Source organism: Sus scrofa, chromosome 16 (genome assembly GCF_054392235.1).
Source record: "Sus scrofa isolate SSC_HxYL_T2T_F1_AM1 chromosome 16, Sscrofa_HxYL_maternal_Yorkshire_Landrace_v2.0, whole genome shotgun sequence".
Classification (NCBI taxonomy): Eukaryota; Metazoa; Chordata; class Mammalia; order Artiodactyla; family Suidae; genus Sus; species Sus scrofa.
In genome coordinates, this window is record NC_139398.1 from 75,717,058 (window position 1) to 75,744,826 (window position 27,769).

General features: G+C 43.9%; 1 protein-coding gene and 1 long non-coding RNA gene across 3 annotated transcripts in view; one reads left to right on the top strand and one right to left on the bottom strand.

Annotated features, from left to right (window-relative positions):
* ADRA1B (adrenoceptor alpha 1B) overlaps positions 1-25,411 on the bottom strand; it is a 53,038-nt gene extending 27,627 nt beyond the window's left edge. Inside the window, exon 1 of the mRNA XM_013984885.3 lies at positions 24,043-25,411. Within this exon, the coding sequence (XP_013840339.1) occupies positions 24,043-24,991 (949 nt within the window). The 5' untranslated portion in view covers positions 24,992-25,411. The remainder of the gene's footprint in view (positions 1-24,042) is intronic.
* LOC106506544 (uncharacterized) overlaps positions 25,335-27,769 on the top strand; it is a 143,206-nt gene continuing 140,771 nt past the window's right edge. Inside the window, exon 1 of one of the 2 annotated variants that reach the window (XR_014830945.1) lies at positions 25,335-25,561. This is a non-coding gene — a long non-coding RNA (uncharacterized LOC106506544). The remainder of the gene's footprint in view (positions 25,562-27,769) is intronic. The other variant, XR_014830947.1, reaches the window with a different exon arrangement.

Consider the following 27,769-nt stretch of genomic DNA (forward strand, 5'->3'; position numbering starts at 1 on the left):
CAGTAGATTTAATTTGTTCTTTCTAATAACTGCATCAAAGCTGTTACATGGTCAGGGATTTTTCTTCACGTGCCTATAGATGGACATTTAGGTTGTTTCCCCATTAGGACAGTATGTTTAAAAAAAATTATAGCTTCATTGAGACCTATCACATACCATAAAATTCACCCTTTTCAAGTGTATAATTAGTGGTTTTTAGTGTATGCACAGAGTTGTACCATTATCACTACTATCTAATTCCAGAACATTTTCTTCACTCTCAAAAAAAAAAAAAAAAAAACAAAAAAACCCCCAAAAAACCAAAACCAAACCCAAAAATCCTAGTACCTATTGGCAATCACTCCCATCCCTCACCCGCCCCAGCCCCTGGCAACCTCTAATTTATTTTCTGTCTCTGTGGATTTGCCTACTCAGGACATTTCAAATAAACGAATCACAGTATGTGACCTTTTTGTTTGGCTTCTTTCCTTTAGCACATCCTTTTCAAGGTTCATCCATGTTGTAGCATATATCTTTCTTTTTGGCTAAATAATATTCCACTGTACGTGTATACCAAATTTATTTATCCATTTTCAACGGATGGACATTTGAGTTATTTCCAACTTTTGTCTATTATGAATAATGCTGCTGTGAAGGTTTGTGTACATTTTTTTTTTGTCTTTTTAGGGCTGTACCTGCGGCATATGGAAGTTCCCAGACTAGGGGTTGAATCAGAGCCACAGCTGCCGGTCTACACCACAGCTACAGCAATGCCTGATCCAAGCTTTTTCTGCAAGTTACACCACAGCTCATGGCAACATTGGATCCTTCACCCACTGAGCGAGGCCAGTGATCGAACCCATGTCCTCATGGATACTAGTCAGATCTGTTACTGCTGAGCTAAAGGGGAACTCCATGTGTACAAATCTTTATGTTTTCAATCCTTTGGGGTAGATACCAGGAATGAGATTACTGGGTCATGAAGCAAGTCTATGTTTAACTTTCTGAGGAACTGCCAAACTGTTTTCCAAAGTTACTGCATTGTTTCACATTGCCATGAATAAATATATATATTTAAGCAAGAAATAACATATTCATGGGGCAAATGGATGTGTTTATTCTCTTGAGACATCACCAACCATGTTTGGAGCAAGCCTAGAAACACTAACTCAGTGCTGTCTGGTAGCACCTTCTGCAATGATGTGCTGCCCATTGTGGTAGCCACCAGCCATGTGTGGCTACTGAACACCTGAAATGTGATTCCTGTCACTTAGGAATTGAATTTTTAATTTTATGTAATTTTAATGAATGATCAGTTCAATTCACCTTTTGTGGCAGTGATTACTGTACTGGACAGAAGAGTACTTAACACTCTCCTGCCCCTAAAAACTCACAGTTCCCAAAAAGGTCACCTTAAAGATACTGAGAAAGTGACTTGCCTTCTGGTCTGCACCTCATACCTCCAAAGTAGCTCCTGTCATAGACATCACAGACAAGAAATTCAGAGAATGCAAGGCCTTAACTCAGAACTGTACCGCACTGAAATTCAGGCAACTTTCAACCTTTTCAGAGATGTTTGGAAAACTGGCCCTTCATGTATCTCCTTTGTGCTTTCGGCACGCTTTGTTTGAAAAATTGTCTTTATTCTTCAGTTTTTTATAACAAGAGCAATACATAGAGAAGCATATGTATTAGAGAAGCACAAGAAGAAAACAAAAACAACTGCGGGTAATTACTGCTAATATCTTGGGGGGTGTGTGTGCACATACACAGAATTTATTTTTATTTCAGCTTTGGGGACATGAGCAAAAGCAACAGAGGAACCAACCTTGTTCCTTTTTCACAGTTCCTCCTCATAGTTCCTGTGTTAAGATTTTACTCACTTACTCTGTTCTGTGTGCCAGGCTTATGCTAGGTGAGACCCAGTTTCCTGGAGAAGAGGGACATCAAAACCCCATTTGGTCCCGTGTGACAAAGGTTCTGATGGGGGTAAAGTGAGGTAGAGAAAGCCCATGAGCAGAGTGGCCACTGCCTGGGGAGCCTTGGAAGACTGCAAGGGGAAATGACATTTGGGCTGGATATGTGGATTGGAAGAATTCATGATGCAGAGAAGAGGGCAAGGAGCCTTGTAGGCAGAGGGAAGAGCATGTGCAAAGGCTTCTGACATGAGTGAGCCAGGCATGCTCAGAGAAAGGAGATTGCTCTTGTGTGGTTGGAGAGGTAATAGCACGAGTCACCTGTGGTTTATCTGCTTTATTGTCATTTAATTCTCCTATTCCCATGATAAGTAAAATGTATTCCCATTTTATAGGCAGCAAGCCCAAGTGGAGAAGGATTAAGTAATTTGCTCAAGGTTGCCCAGCTAGTGAGGGCAGAGCTGGGACTCCCGTTTGTTGGGCACAAAGCTTAGTCTTGAGTGATGAGGTAGACTGGAACCCAATTGTGAAGGGACTTTTCTCCCTGCTCAAGAACCTGGAAGGGGCCCCCTGGGGAGTCCATCAGAACGCTGGTGATTGTAACTACGTTTTAGGAAGATCATTGTGGCAGCAGTGCAAAGACAGTTTTGGAGAGAGCTCAGCTCACACTGTATGGAGGTCTTCTATTTATCTGGGCTTTATCAACACATTATACACACATGCAGGCTCGCACGCACGCATACGCACACACATACACGGCTTCAAAGATAGGAGCCTCTGAGAATCCAATGCTTTTTATTTCTTTCTCCCTTCCCAAATGAAAATCCATACTAGCAACCAGAGTGCTGTGTCTTTTCCAGACCATAGTGGGAGGGAGTTGGGGGAGGGGACATTGCTCCTTGCTGGAAGACCTCAAACACATTGATTCTCAGGGCCCTCTTCTGTAAAATGAAATGTTTAGAATTTCCATCTTTAAATACCCTTTCCATATTTAAAACTGTCTGGCTTCTAAGAGCAGTGGGACCTATTACAGGATTTCACTCTGGCCACACTCTGTGGATTTGGAAAGTTAAGATGGTCTCAGACTGGCTGCCCCCAAATTTAGAGACTCTTAGCATTTCCTGCATGAATCTAGAGATCTGGCTTTCTAGGCATCACTGAAGACATTCTTTTGTTCCCAGGCTAGGCCAATGGAGGCAAATAACCTAATTAAGACCTCACAAGCAGCTTGCCCAGTGAAAGGTAATTTAATTAGAGTCTTATTAGTTGTTATAACTACTTTTTAATGAAGCTTTATTACATCCAACTACGCAGATCTCAAGCAATTGTATTAAATGTTGGCAAACGGCTCATTAGTCTTTGATTTCACTTCTTTTTTGCATTGTTCCCACCTATCCTAAAATTCAGATGCCAGTAGCTCTGTCTCTTCTCGTCAAAGCCAGCTGCAACCTCGAAACTTCCTTTTCTCATCTCATTTCCCATTTCTTTGGGATTCCTTGTCTATTAGGGTTGCATTGGAGTACTATGAAAGATGGGGAAGGGGTCCCCATTGGCCTTCTACATTCCCTAATATTTCCACCACTAATCACTCCCAAACTGTGCAGTTTCAGAGACTAAAGGCTCCTCGTTGAAGTGCAAATGGTATATTGGGAGCTAACGCGGAAAAGCATTATTATGAATTAATACCTTAGTGAAGATTAGCTCATCATATTAGCAAATTGGCCAATAAATGAGACTGCAAGAGACTCAACCCTGGATTGAGTAGTTTTGATAATTGTTGGTGTGCAAAACATGGGGGAAAAAAAGAGGTTTTTTTTTTTTAATTATGCACCAGGCACCGGCTAAATATTTTCATATTTATTATCCCATTTAATCCTCTTAACAATCTTGATATGACTATATTATTATAACTGATTTACAGATGATAAACAGAGCACAGAGAGATTGAGTCAGTCTCAAAGTCAGGTAGCTAGTAAGAGGAAGAGTGGGGATTTGAAGTCCCAAGACATAAGGAAAAAGCTAGAAGAGTATTGCACTGTGGGTGGCCCTGGCCTCTAGGTTAAGCACCCCAGGGGTGGGATTTTGAAGTCCCAAGACATAAGGAAAAAGCTAGAAGAGTATTGTAGTGTGGGCAGCCTTGGCCTCTAGGTTAAGCACCTCAGGGGATTACCTGTACCCAGGAAAGGTGCTGAGGGGCACAAAAGACTAACTTGGCAGGGCTTACAATTTGGCCTGAACAGGGCTGATTTGCTCATGTTCTGTCTCTATTCATCTTCACAGAGCAGAGTGATGTCTTCATTAAGAAGATAGGATTTGGTGGCAGGCTGACCTAGATTCAGATCCTGATTTCAGCCCTTTTCTGTATGTATGACCCTGGGCAAGCTGTTTTAGCTTTCTCAGCTGTGATTTTCTCATCTGGAAAAAAGGATAATGGTATCTCCTTCACATTCTTTTGAAAGTCAAAGAATATGGGTGAAGCTTCCAGGGCGAGGGCAATGCCAATAAGGAGGGGCTCCACTTCTGAATGGGTATGGGTGAGCCGCGTAGCTACAGCAGGGAGGGCCATGGACAACAAGAAATGGACTGGCAGGGAAAGTGCGATCTGGTCTTATTAGGCTAGCGGTTCTTTTTTTTTTTTTTTTTTTTTAGGCTGCACTGTGGCATATGGAGGTTCCCAGATTAGAGGCTGAATTAGAGGTGTAGCCCCTGGCTTACATCACAGCAACCACAGATCTGAGTCATGTCTGTAACCTACACCACAGCTCATGGCAACACCAGATCCTTAACCCACTGAGTGAGACATAGTTACTAGTCGGATTCATTTCCCCTGAGCCACGACAGCAACTCAGGTTAGTGGTTCTTAAACTTGAGTGTGCATCTGAATCACCAGGAGAATCTGAGAGTCCAGAGTGCCTCTCCCCCAGTTTCTGACCCAGTAGTTCTGGGGGGGTCATCTTTATAGAGTCCCTGGGTGATGTGGATGCTGCTAGGCTGGAGACCACACTTAGGGATGCACTGCAAAGTCCTTTCATGGTGAGTGCTCTCTGTGCGACACACATAGTGGTTCCAATCCCTGGGCAGAACATTTGGAGTCCACCTGAGCCTGGGGTGAATCAGAGATGCAGAGTTTTTGTCTCGCTCCTCTTCCCCATATTCTACCCCACTTATGTGGTCTCTTGAGCATTTGGGAGCCAGTCTTTGTGAATAAGGGCCAAAAATATTGCTTTAATTATGATGCCTTATTTTTTTGGCCATGCTAATCCCTGGGGCTACTTAGATTGAAGGGATATTTGTGGTTTAAATGAACCCATTTTGTGGCAGAAAGTGCTGATACAATTTGTTCTTCACAAAGAAAAAGGAAAGGGGTTAGGCTCTGAATCACGACTTCCAATTAATCTATTAGCTTGAAATTTTATATTTAAAATAAGTTTATGACTTTAATAAGCAAGATAGATATTCTCAGCAAGCAAAAGCAATGGTGTTTGCCTTCTGTCATTCTTTTTACCGAGAAGGGGCAGCTCACTGAATACTAGTGAGATAATGCATGTGAAAGTGTCTAACATATGTCTTAAAAATTACAATTTGTTACATTTATTGAAATAAATATTTTTGAGCCCTTATAAAGTGACAACAGGTTTTACATTAGGGTTTCTCTCTTTTGGCACTATTGGGATCTTGGGATAGATTCTTTGTCATGGTGGTGGGGGCTGTCCTGTGCATTGTAGTATGTTTAGCTATATCCCTGGCCTTTCCCATTAGATGCCAGGAGCACATCCCAGTGGTGACAATCCAAAATGTCTCCTGACACTGCCAAATGTGCCCAGGGGGTGGGGGTGGGGAAACAAAATCATCCTTGGTTGTGGACTACTCACTGCTTTACCTGAATAATTTTATTTCATTGTTGCAGAATCCAGCCAAGTAGGGGTTATTTGTTACATCTTAGAGAGGAGTGCAGGAGAGAAGAAATTGAGAGGTTCAGCAATTTGCCAAAGACTATGAAACTGACAAAGGAGTAGGATCAGAATTTGAACACAGAACTGACATAATCCAAAGCCTCATTCTTCATCACTCCTAAGAGGACACAGCTAGGAAGATGTAGAGAAGAAAGTCTACCTAATTATATGCACCCTGGTGATTGCCTCTGAGAAGGAGAGACAGGAATGGGATGAGGACTGGGGGCTTCTAAGGCATATTTGCAACAGATTATTATTTCTTAAGAGAAGAAAGAAGACACACCAGCAAATTCATCAACATGTTAACATTTGCTAAATCCAGGTGGAGGAGTCATGGGTGTTTCCAATTATTTTTGATCCCTTAACCTTTTAATGAGAAGGACTTGGTCCCATTTCCTCCAAAGACACAGTCTGCTCATAGAATTATCAAAGTATCAATTTATCAAAATATACTTATGAAATATCTCCTCCAAAGGAGATTTTATATGAGAGGTTTCACATACATTAATAGCTGATGTTTATGAAATATTTACTAGTATCTGGCACCCAGCTGAGTCCTTTTCATCCATTTTCCTATTTATTCCTCACTCCAATCCTATGAACAGATTATTTCAGTCTTGTTTTACAGATATATTAACTGAGGCTTAGAGATGAGCTGCGGAACCAGGACTTCAGACCTGGATTTGTCTGATTTCAAAGCTTCTGTTCTTTCTAGTACTTCAAGCTGCCAGTCAAACAGGACTCACGATGGGCTAAAAGGGATGTTGCGGAGAAGGGAAGGTGCCAGCCCTCTTTATGGGCGGCGGGGAGGGGGGGGATGTCAGTGACAGAGACAGGTGGCAGGAAAGCCCTTCCTGAGGCTCTGAAAATCCCTGGCTGATCTCAGTTCCTGGCTTAACATCTTCATCTCCCAACTCGGTGGAAGTGGGTCAAAGTTCACCCTTCCCTGTCTTGTCCTAGATGCTGGTTCCAACACCTCTAGATTTACTACAGTATGAAGATAACCTGCCTCTCCATCCAAACCAGCAGTTCAAGGTCGGGATTAAATCATGACCCTGACTGACCAAGGCCCATTGACTGCTTCTTGAAAAGCCTCCTTTCCCAGCAGAATCTGCTCAAGAGGCCATCTCCTTGCTTCTTCTTCTTCTTCCTCTTTTTTTTTTCTTTTTAGGGCTGCATATGGAAGTTCGCAGGCTAGGGAACTGGAGTTGCAGTTGCTGATCTACACCACAGCCATAGCAATACGGGATCCAAGCTGCATCTGTGACCCGTAGCACAGCTCACAGCAACACCGGATCCTTAACTCACTGAGCGAGGCCAGGGATTGAACACGCATCCTCATGGATACTAGTCGGGTTTGTTACTGCTGAGCCACAATGGGAACTATGGGTTTTTTTTCCCCCCTTGCTTCTTAGGCTCAATTCAATTTTCAATTTGTTAGGCTGGCATCTTCCAGAGCCAATTTGAATTTTGCAACTAAAATGTGGTACATTTGCCATGCCCTTGTCTAAATATAGACTGTCCACTGTGTTCCCTGGATTCTCACAGTCCCCCAGCGTTGGGTGGGGCAAACGTAGATGCCCAGAGGAATTCTTCCTTATTAACTCATCCTTGAGGGCCTCAACCTTGATTGTTTTCCTGGGGTGGGGAGGGGTGGGGAGGGAAGTGTTTTATTTTGTTATGGTTTTAAATTAGTACATCAGCCCCAGAGACTCGAACCATGGATGTGGATCGTGGTGGGCCTGGCAGCATGTGAAAGATCAAATCTGTTTACACACTGTGGGTGACTGCTTTTTGTTCTCAGATCCTGGGTAAAATACACACATTCCAAGGCTGCTGCTTGCTCTGGCTCCTCTGATGGATGGGATGTTGCATTCCAAGAGCAGCTTGCTAGCCCTGAACTCTGGGAAGCTGACACTAAAGTAGTTGGAAGGACTTGAAGCTTTCAAGTCATCTTACCCCTTCAGAGGGGGAGCTGACTTGCCATGCAGATGTCTGAGACTTCCCCAGGCAAGGAGGAGCTATCAGCATAAAAAGTGGTTTCTTCAGCTGTGCTGAAATACACTTAGGGGGAGTGCAAATTGCTACATCCTTCCCAGAGGGTAATTTGAAAATACCTGTCTGAGGCTTTTCATGTGAGTCTACCTATTCAAAGTGGATTTTAGCCTAAGGCAATCTTAAAAGGCAGGTGTACAAAATATATTAAAAGGAAAATCCATGCATATGAATATTTCTCACAGCTAAAAACTCAAAACAATTGTACATCAAGAAGGGATGGGTTATCAAGCATACAAAAAGATGCTTAACTTCATTCACAAAAGTTTCACCCATCAAGTTGGCAAAGATGAAAAAAAATCGATAAACTGCTGAGAAGTGAGTAGTTGCTCTCAAATGTCAGTTGTGGAAATGTAAACTGGCACAATCTCTTTGATGGATGATTTGGCAATTTTAATAAAAAGTAAAGAAATTTACTCAGAATACTCCACTTCCAGGATTTTAATCTTATAATGTGGGAAATAGTGAAGTAGCTACAAAAATATTCACTACAGTATTGTTTGTAATAATAAAGGATTTAAAACAATCTAAATGCCCCTCTATAGAAGTCTATTTGGAAAAAAAAGGAATACTATGAAGTTATTAAAAAGGAGGTTGCTCTATTTATATTGAAGTCAAAACATCTCCAAGATGCACTGTGCAGTGAAAAAAGCAAGGTGCAGAGTAGTATTTATAGCGTGTTATTTTTATTAAAAAAACAAAGAACAAATATTTTGATATGCATAGAACATCTCTGAAAGGATGTGCAAGAATCTGGTAATAGTAGTTGCCATGAGGCAGGGGAATTAGATGGATAGGGACCAGGGAAATTAGAACGACTTTCTTTTCATTCTACACTTAGGTCTTGTGAATGTGGTATCTTCTTTTTTTTTTTTTTTTTGGTGAATATGGTATCTTGTGTGTGCCTTACCTATTTACATAAATATGACCCCTAGGTCATAAGTGGACTGGTTAAGTACATTACTGTATTTTCTTTTATTATTATTAATAGTTATTTCCCCAATACATTTTTATTCTACCGTACAGCATGGTGATCCAGTTACACATACATGTACACATTCTATTTTTGCACATTATCATGCTCCATCATAAGTGACTAGCCATAGTTCCCAGTGCTACACAGCAGGATCTCATTGCTAACTGTATTTTCTATTACCAATTGCAATGCATCATTAAAAAATGTGAACTATAAATTAAAAAAAATGAAATGATTCATATTTAGTGAAATGGCGAGACATCTACATTTGATACTTAGTGATAAAAGCGCTAAATGACCCAATTTGTAAACACACACACACACAAATACATACAAAGAGAAAATTCTGGAAAGTTCCATAGGAAAACACACATGATTATACAGAGGGAAGGATTATAGGTAACTGTTCCTTTCTTTTTTGTATCCTGTTATTATGTCTAAATTATTTTTTGCTACTGAGAGAGAAAATTCCTCTCTTTTTGAAAAAAAAGAAAAAAGCAAAAAATCAACACATTGACAACACATTTTTGAACTGAGGGAGTGGGCAGGGCTATACCAAGCTGAGGAAGTAGACTATGTAATTTTTAAGTGTTCTACAGCTGCTGATCATACAGCAGGAAATATAAAGTAGAACTATATTAAGTATATAAAAAGTAAAATTGGAATAAAAGTGACTAAAGACAGCTGTGACACAAAGGGTTCAGCAGTGTCTCTGCAGCAGCAGGATGCAGATTCAATCCCTGGCCCAGCATAGTGGGTTAAAGAATCTGGTGTTGCTGCAGCTGTGGCATAGGTCGCAAATGTGACTTGGGTCTGATCGCTGGTCTAGAAATGCCATATGCCCTGGGGGACCAAAAAAAGGAAAAAAAAATAGACTAAAGACAACAAATATATATATATATATACATAGCCACTAACTCCCCCCCAAATCATAAAAAATACAAGTCCCATCATAATTCTATCAGAACTTGATGTATATTCTATCACATCTTCTTAATCACAAGTAGAACATATGTTTATTCTAAGTGTATTGGCTAAGGTACCTTCTTTTTTCTTTCTTCTTCTTCTTCTTTTTTTTTTTGGCTTTTTAGGGCCGCACGTGCGGCATATGGAAATTCCCAAGCTAGAGGTCGAATCGGAACCACAGCTGCTGGCCTATGCCATAGCCACAGAAACGTGGGATCCGAACTATGTCTGCAACCTATACCTCAGCTGACAGCAATGCTGGATCCCTGACCCACTGAGCAAGGCCAGAGACTGAACCTGAATCCTCATGGATATTAGTTGGATTAGTTTCCGCTGCACCACAACGGGAATTCTCGCATTATAGTAACTTCTATTATGGGTTGCAATGCATCACTAAAAAGATGTGAGATGTAAATTAAAAAAAAAAGATTCAGATTATTGAAACGGCCAGAGGTCCACACAAGATACTTACTGATAAAAACACTAGGTGATCCAACCTGCATATATATGTATACACACACATATATACACATGTGAAATAATATGAAATAATACAGAAGTGTATAAAAAAGTTAATATATTCCTCTTCATTTCATTCTACCCCTGGAGGTGACTAAATTAATAGCTTTTAAAAATAGGATTTCCCTGGTTGCCTAGAGGTTAAGGAGTTCCCTGGTTGCCTAGAGGTTAAGGAGTTCCCTGGTTGCCTAGAGGTTAAGGATCTGGCATTGTCACTGCTGTGGCTCTGGCTCGATTCCTGGCCCAGGAATTTCTGTATGCCAAGGGCACAGCTGAAAAAAAATAGGATTACATTTTATTCCATGACTTACTTTTCTACTTAAAGATCATGAACAACCCTCTTACATGATAGATTAGCAGACATAGATCTAATCTATTTGTTTTAACAACACTTTACCTTTTAATATATTTTAAATTCTTTATTTGGTAAATTTGAAGATAATCAGGTTAAATCTAAAATAGCAAGTATGGAGTTCCTGTCATGGCACAGCAGAAACGAACTCAACTAGGAACCATGAGGTTGCAGAAACGAACTCAACTAGGAACCATGAGGTTGCAGGTTTAACCCCTGGGCTCACTCAGTGGGTTAAGGATCTGGTGTTGCTGTGAGCTGTGGTGTAGGTCACAGACGCAGCTCAGATCCTGTGTTGCTGTGGTTGTGTCACAGGCCGGTGGCTATAGTTTCGATTCAACCCCTAGCCTGGGAACCTCCTCATGATGTGGGTGCAGCCCTAAAAAGCCAATAAATAAATAAATGAACAAATAAATAAAATAAAAAAGCAAATATTTTTTGCTTAAGTGATTCCACTTCTAGGAATTTATCCTGAATTTGTGGACACAGACATACACCCAAATGCACTCATTGCAACATTGTTTTTAGTAGTAAAAACCAAAAATAACCTAAGGTTAATCAACTGGAAAATTGTTAAATAAAATAGGATACTCTGTAAATGAATTACTATACAGTCATGAAAAGAAAAGCAGTAACTATACATTCTGACAGAGAACTATGTCAAAGATGTGCTGCTGAGTATAATAAAATGGAACCTCCATCACAGTGTTTATAAAATGATGCCATTTGTAACAATAAACAGGATAGAAACACACATTCCACACACACACACACACACACACACACACACACGTATATGGATGCTTATGAATAAACAGAATATTTCTGGAACCATATGCCCCTGATAACATATTTGCTCCTGGGGGAAAAGACTAAAGGTACTGGATAGAGCTGGGCCTGGAGTCCAGGGTAGACACAAGAATTTTTCTCTTTTTTCACCCTTTCTGATTTAAATAAAAGTGTATGCCCTATTTTTAAATAAAGTAAAAAAATTGCTAATCATGCAAAACAGTTTCAAAGCACGATGGCATAGTCTAGGTTCCCTGGGGTCCCAAGACTACATAATTTGAGAGAATAAAGTATAGAAAACCTCATGCCCTGAAGTACCTCTTTATAATGTCATAAGTCTGGATTCTTATTCTGGGGTTAAGGGGTTCCTGAACTTGTGTGGGAAAAATTATCTTTTTTTAAAAAATTTAACCTTTGCCTGAAAGCGTTTTGTTCAATAGGAATGCAGATGGCAAGCCATAGTAGAATGAGCAAGATTTGTCACCCATAGAAATCAGATTTATGATACGATATTACATTTGTTGCAGATATCTTGAAATATTTCCACTTGTCACTATTTCAAATTATAGTAGTTATTTATGCGACTTGCTGCTAGATATTGTTTGTTTAATATATTAATAAAGAACACTGTTTTACTCTGCAATAAATTTGTTTCTTCAATGTTATAATAACTATTTCAACATAATCAATTTTCTTTGAAATCCTATGTCTCTCATTTTATGTATTTATTGTGAGAAGGGGCTTCACCAGGTTGCCAAAAGGGCCCATGCAACAAAAAAGCCTAAGAACCCTTGTTTAAGATAAATTCCTGAAGGGTTCAGAACAAGGAGTCACAAATGACACTGTAAAGGTATACCTGGCAGCAGGGAGAGGCCCCTACCACTTTCTCTTGATGCCAGGGGGTGATTGATGGCCTGAATATATAAGTTGGAGATGTAATTTTTTTTTTGTTCCAGTTGGTGGCATCCCCTCCTCCCCTACCAGCTGCCTCTCTGGATCTCTGCCTGGCCCTGTGCTGGTGGTGTGAGCCCTGGGGGCCATGCCTGAGAATGACAGTGAGCCTGGCTTGCCCTTGGTCCTATTTTAACCTCCTTCTGGGGCATGGCCAGGGTGCTGAGCTCAGCCTCTAAGTGATGCCTGTCAGCTTGGTAGGGAATTCTGTCTTAAAGAAGAATTCTAAAAAGCATGTGAAACCAAGCCCCCTGTGCATCCCAGCTTCAGGGGAGCAAGCCACTGTGGGCAGATACTCCTGGAAAAAGTTAAATGGGGCTCTGCGAGGAAAGGTCCACTTGCATGTGCTAGGACATTCTGTTTCTGAACATTTTGGCCTGAACTGTTCATCAGTGTGACTTTTTATAGTGCACTTTGTGTGCTCGCACCAGAGTGAGGCACTTGAGTGTTCAAAGGGGGCTCACGAGTGCTGTTTCTGGTTGTGGTCATGAGTGTGCTACTGACAGAGTCCAAAGAACACAAGCCTGCCAGTGAGGACAGTATCCTGGGCTGACCTATACTCTGTCAGGCCAGGAGGGAGTGATAGATGGTGAAGGTGCCCCTCCCTTAGAGTCTTTCCATCCTGAGAAGTCCCTAAGATAGAATACTCTTTTCTTCTCCTTCCCCAAATATTTCCACCCACCCTTTCCATCTCCTCTTCAATCTGGAGGCGCTCATCATTCAGATCACACCATTTGTCTTCTGTTGTACTGGATCCACTCCTTCACTTACGTACTCATTACCTGTTTAGAGTCAGCCAGTCATGGATGCAGATCCCAGCTCAGTTACTCATTTGCGCAACTCAGGTAAATTGAATGAAGATGTAAACATGTCTTTTTTGGCCATGCCTGTGGCATGAAGACGTTCCCGGGCCAGGGATTGAACCCTACTACAGCAGTGACAATGAGGCACAGCAGTGACAATGCTGAGTCCTTAATCGTTGGGCCACCAGGAAACTCATCCAATCAACTTTTCTATTAATTTCTCTTTCCCACAAAAAACACACAGGTGAAGTTGTGTCTTTCTTCCTTAAATTACTGTTCACTTCCTTCTCTCATTAATGGTCTTTTTCTGGACTGTTGAGACCTTGGGTACCAGACTCTCTCTCCTCCCGCATCTCAGGCTCCTCAGTGAAACCAAGGCACTATTGAATATGCCACTGTAAACATTCTTATTCTGGGAGTTAAAATATCGAGGCGCTTTCATCATTCAAATTGAGACACTTTTGAGAATAAGTGGGGGTTATAATAATCATCATGGTGCCTTTAGTAACAGACATAAGTGGAGACTGGCTCAGGCAAAGTGGGGTGTCTCATCGCCCCATTATAGAGTGATGTGATATTACTCACAAATAGACCAAACATATCTTTAGAGCATTAGCAAAGCTGGGCACCTTCACTTTTTTGGGGGGGATATTCTTTGATATTAAAGAAACCAAAGTAGACTTCATGGGATAAATCAAAATGTTGGTCTTCCATTTATTTTAGGGCTGTGTATGTGTGTGAGAAAGAGAGAGAGAGAGAAAGAGAGAAAATCTAGAATTATATTTGGAGGTGGGGGCAGAGTTCACTTCTCAGTACCTCGGGCCTTTCTAAAAGGTCTAGATCAGGCTCTGCTATAAAGTCATCGAAATCGTTTCCTCTTTTCCTACTTCTGTGGGGGCCTGCTCTGATCACATCCCTCCCAGAGGAGAGAAGGAGGTAACAAGGGTTGATACGGTGAGGGGAAGTGGGGACCAAATGGCAATAGACAGGTTTCCTCTAAAGGCAGGTGGAATGGCAACTTTTATAAAGAATGAAGATGCTGTCCAGTTTTCAAGCGTTTCCCTTGTGTCTGTTCTGGTATTCACCTATGCAGTCCTTCTTCACTGGCCCCCTGACCAGGCCTATATTGGCATTTTGGTTTCATAACTGCAGTTAAGACAGTTTCCTATCAACGTGCTTGTGGTAGTTTCAACGAATGGGACACGTCGCCTAATCTTGAAGCCCCTTTCCTTATTTATAGAAGGAGCAGAACATTAATATTTACCTGATAGCCCATTGGGAGGTTCAAATGGTAGAGGAAGTCTGGCAATATGGTACGAATCACAGCTGTAACTGCTATTTTTATTGGGAGGTAGTAGGTACTCACCTCTGGGCATGGAGAACAGGAAGGTGAGTGAAACCCAGACCCTTTCCCCCAGAGGTTTGCAGCCTGGTAACACTGCTAAAGATGTGCCCATCAGGCCTGATCCCCATGAACACATGTGACAAGCACTATACACAAGATATAAAGGCAGCCACCACTGCCAGGAAAAGAGGTGGGGACCAGGAAAGACTGACTAAGAGAGGTATCACAAATCTGGGGGTCTACAGGTAGGCAGCATGTGGATATTCAGAGGGTAGAGGAAGAGCATTCCTGCTAGAGGGAACACTATGAGCAAACAGTTAGGGGAGGGAAAATGCAATGGCTATTTGGCCAAACAGCAAGTGGTTTGAGTTAGAGTACACTCCTAGCACCCGCGTTAGGCAAAGAGGAAAGGCACGGTCACTGCGGACATGAAGTTCACACAGAAGTCCATCAGTTATGAGGTTGCTAGAGAGCCATCCTGCAGTGTTTGGGATGGACCACAGGTACTTACTTAACCTCAGGGCAACTCTTATCATGAGACCCCCCAAGGCCCTGGGAGGGACCTCAGTATGTCTCCTCCAAGTTGCATGATATTGTAAAGTTTTAACAAGCAAGATCTATCACCTGCAACTGGTAAGGTCCGCTATCTATTCTCACCCAGATTTCCTTCCGTCATAGTTTCCTTCATGTAGGTGTTAGTACAGGGGCCATGGGATTTTGGGGAACTAGCTAAGAGATAAGATACATTTTTCTGGAGTTCTGCTGAATATGCATGAATGGTGTGCAGACTTTTCTTTCTGTATAGCTAGGTCATCACTAGCCAGGGTTACTGCAAAGTGGAAAAACAGCTTCTAGAAATACTCTCTTGTCCCCGATGCCAGCCTTGTGACAGACATCAAGAGGTAGGACCAGAGGCCGATCCAAGACAGGACAGAGTCCTGTGGTGCTGAGACCATGCTTATGTGGAGCAGAGGAGAATCAAGTTCGGAAATGTATGCAGCCAGAAATTAAGCTGTGAAAAAGTCTTCTAAATGTTATGTGTTTAACCCCAAAGTCCAAATTTGATAAAAGACTTAAAGGTATAAGGTAATACCAATAATAAGTTGTGAAGCTAAAAAAAGTCTAAAGCACCCATAATAAAAGAGAAATTTTGACTTTGTTTGCTCGGGGAAAGACCCAATTACTTTTATATTCTTTATGCTCTCACCAGGATACGGTGCCGCTTGGCTGCTGAATAATAGGCAGCCACTTGCTCTTCCTTTCCACTTTTTCAGAATAAGACTCTGGTTTCCCTAGGCTTTTTGGGCTTCCATAAATCAGAGCTTAGGGCCCCACACCTAAGGTACTCTTGATCATGAACGCTTCAGCCTTATCTGATGGTCCACATGTGAATACAGGTTCTGTCACTAATAAGCTGGGGGGCCTGAAGCAAACTACTCAATCTCTCTGAACTTCAGTTTCCTCATCTGTAAAATGGGGACAACAATAGTGTCCACTATATAAGCCTCTAGAGAAGAGTGAATGAGAGAACTCAGAGAAAGCACCCTTAGCCCTGCATAAGCCAGGCACATGGCAAGACCTAATAAATGGTAGCTATTAGTATTATTATTATCAGACCTGGTTGGGGAGCACAGTGACTGCGGAAACATCCCACAGCTATGGGAGAAAGCAATTTCCAAGTGTGGCCTGGCGGCCATCCATTATTTTTATGAGCCACACGTACTCAGGTAAAGGCATCTCTTGCACTACAGATCTTAATAGGCCCATCTGTAACGCACTGCAGCCACACACACCCAACCAGCTGGCATCTCACCCCAGCGGGACTGGGCGCTTCCACAAATGGCCCCCATCCTATCATCCCTGACAGGCATGACCCTTTACACATCATCCTTCCCCCTCTCTGCCCCTCTGCTCTAAGCTTTTGAATCTCGTGGCAAAGCTGAGGCTAATTCACGGATCCATCACTGAGAGGATAAATCACCCTTCCCCTTTCTTCCTGCTTTCTCTCACAATTATTTATTATGTCTAACTATCATGGTGCCTCCTGTGATTCCAAGACTTTAAGAGGTTTATAGTAAAATTTCAAAAAAAATTTTTGGTGAGTATAGACATAGGGTTACTATTCTGCCAAGTAGAATGCTGTACATGCACACACACACACACACACACACACACACACACACTCACACAATGACTATCACCACCGCTTATTACTATCATTCCATTAAAGAAATGTTATTTCAGTGTCCCAAAATAGATAGGACATAGTCTTTAGAATAAAAGAAAAGTCATTTATATTGAATACATTTGGAAAAATACACAATTTCCTAACTTTTTTTTTCATTTTATCACAAGCCAGTAAAAATTTTATCACCCATGGGCACCAGACCTCAGACAAATGTCTCGAAGAACTATAGTAACAACAAAAATAATATAACAATGCTTACTGAATGCCAAATGTGGATTCCAATAGACTCCATCATTTACTAGCTGTGTGACCTTGGGCAATCTGCCAAACCTCTCTGAACTCTAGACACAGGGTGATGATGCTGGCTCTGCAGAGGGGCTGTGCTGAACATTCAGTGTTGAGCAGTGTACCTGCAACATTGAAGACCTGCTTCCACAGTGTTCATCTCCTCCCCTTCTCCAGGGAGGCTCTAGTTTGAAGAATTCATCTTCCCTCCTAATAATCTTCTGCCTTCCTTCATGCAGACTGAAGGACTGGGCAGGATTGAGGATGCTTCTGGCTGCATTGGGGGAAGCTTAACTAAATTTTCTTGGCTCTCCATGGGGTGTTCATTCCAGGTTCCCAGGCATGGGTAAGATAGGTGTTATGCTGGTGGCATAATTGCCTGTGGGAACTTGCTAAAAATTGAGATTCATTGCCCCATCATGAGAGATTCTGATACAAAAGGTCTGTGGTGGAGCCTAAGAATCTATGCTTTTGAAAACAGCAACCACCACTTCCCCCAACCAGATGTTTCTAATGAGCATATGGGTTTGCTGATGGTCACGGCTCCTGGCTTTGGGTTGGGACATATTGTCTATTCGACTCAAAGAGTACTGGCACAGGAGTTCCTATTGTGGCTTAGTGGTAATAAACCCAACCAGTATCCATGAGGATGCGGGTGTGATCCCTGGCCTTGCTTAGTGGGTTAAGGATCCGGCAGTGCCATGAGCTGTGGTGTAGGTCGCAGATGCGGCTCGGAGCTGGTGTTGCTGTGGCTGGCAGCTGCAGCTCCAATTCAACCCTTAGCTTGGGAACTTCCATATACTGCAAGTGTGGCCCTAAAAAGAAAAAAAAAAAAAAGAAAAAGAATATCTGGCATATTGTTCTTAGCATGGTATCTCGTGAGTCTTGATGAATGGTGTCTGCAGAATCTCCTGGGAGGAATCCTCTTGGTTGTGTTTCACCCAGTTACCTCAGGGCTCTTCCAGATACATCTCTTGCTCTCACTAACCCTCCTCTATCATAACCAACCCATCTCCAAGTCCTTGAGTCTATCTACTTCTCTCCATCTCCAGCCTGATCTAAATTACCACCAGCTCTCCCTGGGGTTATGTTCTTCTAACTTCCCCAGCATTGATCTATGCTCCATATAGCTGCCCCAGTCATCTTTTAAACACATAATTCAGACTGCACCTCTTGTCTGCTTCAAACTCTTTGGTAGAGGCCAATGCAATTTATGATAAAATCTAAAATCCTTAATTTAGACTAAGGATTTTAAAAGCCCCTTAAAAGCCCCTGCATGGCCTGGTTTCTGCCCACACCTCTAGCCTCAGCTTGCACCTGCCTCCCCTCTATTCTCCAGGCTGTTAGTGCCCCACCAGCTCCTGCCTCAGGACATTCAGGTAGGCCCTTCCTTCTGCCTGGAGATCTCTTCTTCAGCCCGTCTCCTTCACTGAATTAATTCCTCCAAACTGTTTAGAGTTCTGCCTAAATGCCACTCAGGGACCCCTGTGATATACTGAGGTATACTTCCCATACAAGCACACCACTTCAAGCCACTTACCATAACTTGTCTTTATGTTTATTTGCATTTGTGTATTTTTCAAATTACCTGTGTTCCCACCAGAACTAAATTCTATGAGAACAAGCAGCATAGTTGCTTTGCTCACAACTCAATCGCCAGCACAATGCCTGGACCTAGTAGGCTTCCAATAAATACATACTTATCAGTGAATGAATAAGCGAATGACTAATGATGTGGAGCTAGGTCTCTAGATGAAGGGCAAGGTCCCACTTTTTCTTCCTAGCGGGGGTGACTAAATGCCCAATCTTTTTTGATAGTAATGAATATGTTTAACTTTATTACTAGTGAGCTTTGGAAGAACAACTGGTATGTGCTTTTCCTGATTTAGTTTTAATTTTTAATTTTCATAACCAACATTAACAGGTAAGTAGTATTATCTATTTATTTTTTATTTTATTTATTTATTTAGGGCGGCACCTGTGGCATGTGAATGTTCCCAGGCTAGGGGTCGAATCAGAGCTGCAGCTGCTGGCCCACACTGCAGCCACAGCAAAGCCAGATCTGAGCCATGTCTGCAACCTACACCACAGCTCACGGCAACACCAGATCTTAACCCACTGAGCGAGGCTGGGGATGGAACCGGCGTCTTCATGGATATTAGCTGGGTTTGCAACCTGCTGAGCTACAGCGGGAACTCCCTATTTCATTTTCACACCTGGAGAGAATGACAAACCCAAGGCCTCTTAACTGATAAGTTCTGCACTCAGTTACATGCCAAATCTTGAGAGACCCAAGATATACAGTGCAGGAGGTTGTGGAGAAAGTCTAGCCCTGAGCTAGAATGTGAATGACTTTCCCTGATATTTTATGAGTAAATCTTTTTTTCAGGGGTGAGTGGGGAGTGGAAGAAAGACAGGGTTTTGTAACAGAAGTAGAATAATCAGCTTTTGACATGGCTTTGGGGTTTCTGGAGAACACCTGCTATGTGAGCAGGTTGGGACCAGAAAGCAAAAAGGTCAGACATCTCCTTTGCGCAGGGGACAGGTAAGCGGCAGTTCTGACAGACCTGGATTCAATTCTTGTCTCATTTACTTGCTGTGCGACCTAGAGCAAGAAGTCTAACCTCTCTGAGCTTTGGTATGTTCATTTGCTGAGAAGGAGCAATTACTCGGGAGTTGTCAGGGTAGCTGTCAGGATTAGTGAGATAATGTCTGCAGAGGGCCTAGCAGAATGTCTGGCACATAGTATGTGCTCCATGATAATATGATCTTATTAGGCCGTCAGCCTCCTGCAGGCAGGGCCCATGTTTGCTTTGGGTCAACAACCCGGTGATTAGTACAATGTCTAGCACACAGTAGATGCTTTAGGAAGTCTTCCTTAATGATTTCATAAATGGTAGGATGTATTCTCCTGTAATAAGAGGTCTCTCTTCTAGGAAGGATTCCCTGTATGTAAAATTTCCCCTCATTCAAACCAACTGTTTTCCTTGGGAACAATTCATATCCCTGTGTTTTGAAACCTTAGAACTGGAGGATTAGTATGTGTGTTTGTGGGGATGGCTCTGTCCTGAGTCATCTTTGAGACCCTTACCCTCCCTTGTGCTCTTGTGGGAGGTGGAAATTCATCAGCCCTAATTTGAATGAGCGGACTGGAGAAACAAATCAATGGAGAGAGGGATTCCTATTTGGTTCCAGTACTATAGAGAGCACAACCGTTTCTTTGAAATTGACCTTCATTTATTTGGAGGGGAAAGCAGTTAGCGCAATAATGGCTTCCTGGTGCCTTTCAGCATTTTAAAAGACGGAAGAAAGATTTGGATCGAGGCAAGGTTCCAGTGTTTTCTAAACAACGCACTAAGCCCAGCTTCCAGTTGGCTGCCCAGCATTTCCTGCTACCCGCAACCCTCCCCAATGCAATGAACATCCCTCAGTAGCCTGGCCACTTCTTGAGACCCTGACCAGGCCTTCCTCAGGCGGGTGGGAGTTGGCTTTCATTATAATGCAGGACAGCTGAAGATTCCTTGGACATCTTGCACATGGCCCATCAAGGAGAAATGCTGCTATATTATATTCCAATTATTTCCTGTCCCTTCATGGCCTGATTCCAGGGGCTGAATAAAGAGGTCCTTGTTTGGTGGATCTATCCCTGCTCCTGAGTAAGTGAGAGCTGGTCCCTGGCCCGACTTGGTCTGAGGCCACAGGGGAAGGGTGAGGAGGAGGTAGGGAGGGTGTTACAGGTGGGCGGGCTCTGAAGGAGATGAAGCCTGGCTCTGCAGGCAGCCCCAAATTGCTCCTAAAAATAAAAATAAGGGAGGAAGGAAAACAAATGGGGCCCCTGACCAGGACCCTGTAGAGGGCAAGGCTATTTTCTCTTCTCCCCAGAAGGAATCCCAACCCTTCTCTCCCATGGAGAAGACAAACACAGTAATGGAGATCTCGTGCCATCCAGGCACCTGAAAGTCTATCGCCAACTGGAAGCTACTCCTACTTGGGCTTCTATGTTTGCCAACCACTCTCTTCCCCCAGATCTGCTTTCTCCCCTTCTGAGTGAAAAGGCTTTCATGGAAAATTTAGAATTTGGAACCTGCTTCAGATTTCAAAGGGGTTTTTGTTCTAATCATGCTACTTTTATTTGGGTATTATTTGAACTCAGAGGAAGTGGAAGCCCACTTCTCCATTCTGTTCAGATGCTTCTTCTAAATTACTAAGAAGATGTTAATTAAGCACCTTCTCTGTTTGAAACTCTTGAGTAACTTTGGAGTCCATCTCGCGCTCAAGGCCAGAAGTCCATACTCCTTATGCCAAGGGTTGGGTTTGCAGAAGAACCCTTTCTGTGGATGGAGTGAGCTCAGGGAGACCACACTGGGAGAATCTCTGGAAGATAATGGTTGGTCAGAAAGTTTTCATGGCAAGGAGAAGAGAAACAAACCCTGATAGCATCAGGATGGCAAGAAATGTCTCGCTTTCTATGGTGTGGAAACCCAGAACCCCAGATGTTAGGAAGACAAGATCTCAGAAAGGCATAGACAGAAAGGGGGGAAATGGAAATAGAGTAAGTGAGAAGAAACTGAGGGTGGGTGTGAAGAGAGGGACCCAGAGAGAAGCCACATGGTCCTGCACCACTGAGTGGCTGGAGAAGCGCTAATCTTTGTAGCATTTAAAAATCTTGGTATCGGAGGCTGGAGCCTGAAGGGAACGGAGAGTTCCTCTGGCCAGTGCTTCTCAAAATCTGGTCTGTCCATTACCTGCTCAGAATCACCTGGTGGGCTAAACACATGATTCCTGGGAATCCTCCAATTTACTGAATCGGATTCTCTGTGTATTAGGCCACAGAAGCTGAATTTGTATCTAGCTCCCAAATGATTCTGATCCTTATTAAAGTTTGAGAGCCCTCTTTCCCTGGAAGTGAGATCTGAAGCCCAGAAAGGCAAAGCAACAAACCTAGGTTCACAGAGCTAATTGATGGCACAGCTCATATGCAAACTCTATTGCTCCTGACTCTGAGCAGTGCTCCTTCCATTTCAACATGCTGGCAGCCTCCTCATCTGTTTTCCCTGCCCTTGAAGGTGAAAGCCTGCACCTTTGATCCATTCCTGCATCCTTCTGCAGCCTTGTCCCCCTCTTGAGGATGCAGGCTGAGGCTCAAGAAAAGAGGAAGAAAGGAAAAAAATCTAGTTCCCTTATAAGCCTATAACAACAGGTGTGAGATGGGCAAATGAATAAAGGAGAAAAAACACAGTTATGGCTGCAGGGTGACTGGGGTTTGATTTGTAGTACTAAGAGCTAACTTTCATTGTGTTCTGTACCAGACACTGTATTAAGACCTTCCCATGCCCTAGCGCAAACCCCACGGAGCAAAGAGTAATTAGTCCTATTTTGCAGATGAAGAAACTGAGGCTCACAGAGGAGCTATCATTTGCCCAAGGTCACATAGCTAATTAGGGGCCAAATCACCTCTATGTATAACCATAATCTTTGCATGGTCCAATGCAGTTTGAACAGTTCTACTCTATCCCAACCAACCTGCAAAAGGGTCCAGAGACCTTGGAAAAGAAAAGAAAGCTTCTGTGCAGTGGGATGTGATCACTGCTGAGGGGTAGAGCTTCATACCCTTCCACTTAGCACACTGAAAATATTTCTGAAAGGCATTAGTTTGCAAGATTGCCTCAGAAATGACAACATGGAGAGTAGGTTAAACAGCTTTTTTTTCTTTATCATTTTTAGATGGAAACTCCTGACATCAGTTTGCCCTCTTTCCATTTGCCTCTTTCTCTTGGAAGCAGTGTGTCTTTAAGATTTTTGTTACTTGAGGATTGGGTTATGTTCAGTTCTAACGGAGCCCCTGGGGTGACTGAGCATTAGTGGTCCCCAGCATGCAGCAGCCATTGCCTCTTCTGATATCACAGCACATGACTCTGTCATGAAAACCTCCATCCATTCATCTTCTAGAGTGTCCCCCCGGGGAAAGACAAAGAAATCAAAGCAGATCAGTACCTCAGAGAAGGGGCAAGTGTTTCCTGAGCCATGTGGACAGTTTGTTAGGTTTACCTAAACCTTCTAGGTTTACCTCCTAACCAGACCTCAGCTTCATCCTTAGAGGAGGTCAGGTAGCCTTTTAAGGAACTCACTTAGCAGGATCCCCAAAGAGAAAATGGGCACATTTTTATGGGAGAGGAAGGGCTCAGTTTCATACTAGCAGGTTTTGGTGTCTGGCAGCCAAATGTGAGAGGCAACTATAACGCTAGGCATTCCATAAATCACCAGAGTTAGGTAAATTTTTGGGAGAAAACTGAGAATATGTGACCTTCTGGCTATCTTCCTTCTCTTTCAAATCTTAAGCTTTAGAGAAAGGCTGGTTGGGGCTGTGAGGCTGCAAAATGCTCTCATTAACTCCTAGTGAAGGGAGAGCATGGAGGTGATAGCAAGTGGCGAAGGGAGGAGGGGAAGAACGTAGCCTCTGCAAAGCTCTTGAGGAGCTTGGGTCTCTGCAAGAGCCCTGAAGATGCTGAATGAAAAACTGCCTTTCTGTGTACGAGCTGCCTCCCTGCTTCCCAAACGCCGTGTCTGCGGCAACTACAAACTATTTTGTATGCTGCATTAGTGATGCTGCCTTAGCTGGCACATCATTACTACTGAAATGATGCTAGTGTGATGTTCAAGTCCAGTGTCCTTTTTAATTATTAAACTGAAGCTGTTGAATGAGTCATTCCACATACCAGATTTTCCTCCTGTGGTTCTATTTCAAGTGACTCGTACCATACTTAGCACGTTCCACTAACACCTGAGTTGGTTCTTAGCCAGCTACCTAATCTGCAAAGCCTTTGCAGAACAAGCAACAGTCCCCAGCCTCCAAACACACACAGGCTGCATGAAAAACCAAATCCCACAAAAACTTTCTAGTGAGCTCATCAATCAACCCAAGATCTGAAAATGCCCAATTCCCTTCCGCCAAGGCTCCAACTTACCAAGTGGGAGAGCGATGAAGAAGGGTAGCCAGCACAAGATGAACATCCCGACCACAATGCCCAAGGTCTTGGCCGCCTTCTTTTCCCGGGAAAACTTAAAAAGTTTGACAGCTATGGAACTCCTAGGGTTGTGGCCTTTGGCCTTCGTACTGCTGAGGGTGTCCTCGTGAAAGTTCTTGGAGTGGATCCTCAAGGTCAGCTCCTTAGAGTTGGACATCTCCTTCATGACGCCAGCCTCCAGGTTCTTGGTGGTCCTCTTGGCCACGATGTAGACACGGCAGTACATGACCAGAATGACCGCCAGAGGGATGTAGAAGGAGCCCAGGGAGGAGAAGAGGGCATAGAAGGGTTCTTCAGTGACCCCACACTCCTTGTCATCGTTTGGTGCCGGCTCCTTCCACCCAAGAAGAGGCCCAATGGAGATGACCGTAGACAAGACCCAGACACTGAGGAGCGCCAAGATGGCCTTCCTTCTGGTGACCAGAGTGGGGTATTGCAGAGAGTAGCGCACCCCAATGTAGCGGTCGATGGAGATGGCGCATAGGCTCAGGATGGAGGCTGTACAGCACAGGACGTCCACTGCCGCCCAGATGTCACAGAAGATTCGGCCCAGCACCCAGTAGCCCAGCACCTCCAGGGCCGCTGAGAAGGGCAGCACAGTGAAGCTTAGCAGCAGGTCGGCAATGGCCAGGTTGACGATGAAGTAGTTGGTGGGCGTCCGCAGGTGACGGTTGCAGGCCACAGACAAGATGACCAGGATGTTGCCCACGATGGCAAAGAGGATGAAGGCACCCAGCACCAGGCCCACGGAGATGGCCCTGGTGATGTCCAGCTGGGGCAGTGTGGAGTTGCTCGAGGTCTGGTTGGGGCCAGTGAAGTTGGCATTTTTCAACTCTCCCCAGTGGGCAGGTGCTGATGTGTTGTGGCCGGTGTCCAGATCGGGATTCATTTTAGAGTCCGCCCTCCATAGCCAGGGGGGTGACAGGGCTCGGAAGGGCTGCGGCGAAGGCTCCTCAGCTGCCCTGAAACTTTGCTTCCCCCGTGGTCTTCTTCCCAGAGGCGCCCTCCTGACGAGAAGTCATCTCCCCCGGGCAGGCCAGCCCGGCAGCACGTCTCCTGCCTGCACCAAGCCGCTCGTTCGCCTGTCAGAGGGAGGAGGAGGAGAGAGGGGACGAGGCGGCAGCTCCAAGTTTAATGGTCCACGTCAGGCGCGCCGGGCCGGGCTCGCGGGGAGCGGCGGGGAGGAGCGGGCAGCCGGGCAGGGGGCGCCCGGCTCTGCCCGGCCCGTGGCGGGTCTGCGGACAGCTGCGCCTCCGCCCAGCCAGCGCCGAGGAGGGTCTGCTTTCAATGAGCCGCCTCTGGGCTGACTGCACGGCGGTGACATCAGGCGGGGGAGCCCGGCGCCCTGACTCCGCGCGGCACTAGGGGGCAATGCGGGTCCAGCGAAGGCGCCCGCAGCCTCGACGCCGCCGCCACCGGGCTCAGCCTGGAGGCCCGCTGCGCCCCCGCCGCCCCCAGGGTAAGCCGGTGGGGGGAGGGGAAGAGGCGGTGGGAGGGGTGGGGAGGAGGAGTGACCCGGGCGCGGGGATCCCCCTGTCCCCCACCCAGAGGTGGCCCACTGGGACTCTTTTCACTCCTATGCAGGCTGCAGTTTCAAAAGTAGGGTGGCGGTGCTTTCCTTTAAATGAACGGCGCCTGGAGTCAGCACCCAGATATAGGGGCCTATGCAACTTGTGTGGCAGCTAAAAGATGAAGAATTCCAAGGTTAGGCAGGTGAGAGGGACTTGAGTCAGATCCGAGACCAACCCCCATCCTTGCGAAACCTCTCTGGTCTCATAATTAAAACTCAGAATCTTCTTGTCATTCGTTCATTCACTCACTCAGACACTCATTCATTCATTCAACACAGTGTTAACTGGGTGCCTGCTGTCTGCCCTGGGGTCTGTTCTAGGGGCTGTGGGTAGAGCCACTGAATCAGGTAGACAGAGATCCCTGCCCTGGGGGAACTTATATTCCAGTGGGAGGAAACAAACCTTAAAGTAAACAGATTCCTTTGCTGACAGGTGTAACAGAAAATAAAGCAAGGATGGGGTGACAGGATGGTGTGGGGGGGCATGTGAAATTTTATACAAGTGTTTGGGATGCCACTGAAGTGATGTTTGAGTCAAGACCTCAAAGAAATGAAGGACAAACTGTGGGCTATCTGGGGGTGGGACGGGGTGGGGGTGGGATAAGAGACCTCGGGCTTGTGGGGAAGAGAGTTGGGTGATTTGGATTATTTGTTGATTTTTTTTCCCCTCTCTGCCTGATATCCATATTGGACATTCAGCTATAGGGACACCACCTCCCCAAGGTGGCCGAATGGTACTTAGGAGAGTAGGTATGGCAAAAGATGCTGGGGGAGAGCCTTATGTTAGTTAACATTTATCCAACTGTTGTCATGTCCCCATCCCAGAAAGCATGCTAAGTACTTCTCGCATTTTTTTTCCCCATTACCCACGGAAAGAAGGACTATTCTTATAATCATTTTCATTTATGGGGACACCAAGATAGAGCGAAGTTTAATTCTTTGCCTAAATCCACATGACCATCAAGGAGAGAATTTCCAACTACAGGTCTATCCAAAGTTGAGCACTTAGCTGCGGTGTCACACTTTTCCCCCGGAAGCAAGGTTGGGGGTAAATTCCCACCCCCAGCTTTACTGAGATGTAACTGACATATAACATTGTGTGAGCTCAAGGCATAAAATGTGTTGATTTGAGAGACTTATATATTGCAAAATGATTACCATTATAGTGTTAGCCAATACCCTCATCAAGTCACATAAATACCACTTCTCTTTGTGGTGGGAACATTTAAGATCTATACTTTTTATCAACTTTCATGTATATAATACACTATTATATGTACAATCACACAGTGTACATTAGAGCCCCAGAACTTATTCATCTTATAACTGGAAGTTTGTACCCTCTGACAAACATCTCCCCACTCCACGCCCTCTCCCCAACCCCTGGTGACCACACCTTAACTCTGTTTCTATGAATTTTTTGTTTTTTAGATTTCACATATAAGTGATATCATATAGTATTTGTCTTTGTCTAATTTATTTTACATATTGTCATGCCCTAAAGTCTCCTCTATCTTGTTGCAAATGGCAGGAGTTATTTCTTTCTCTTGGCTGACTAATATTCCACTGTATATATACACACCACATCGTCATTGTCCACCCATCAGTTTATGGATGCTTAAGTTGTTTCTATATCTTGGCTATTGTGAATAATTCAGCAAATGAACATGGGAGTGCAGATATCGCTTCCAAATCCTATTTTCACTTGCTTTGAATATATACCCAGAAGTGGAATTTCTGGATCATATGGTAGTCCCACTTTCAAGTTTTTGAGGAACCTCTGTACTATTTTCCATGGTGATTATACATCTGAGGTAGGGGTGGATTGATTGTTATAGATGGACCTGTCTTCCAAATAGTCAATTTTGGGACCTGAGCAGTTACTAGTTCTGTGTGGGAACTCACACTTAGTGAGTTTCCACTGATAGCCAAGCATTTATTAATTTTTTAAAGAAATTCTTCATGACAACCTTTAGGAGAAACATACCAGTTCTCTATTGAGAGTTGAGAAAACCATGGTTCAGAGAGTTAGTACACTCCTGGGGTTATACGGCTGATAGAGATATGGCAGAGCAATAGGCAGTGACAGCTGGAGAT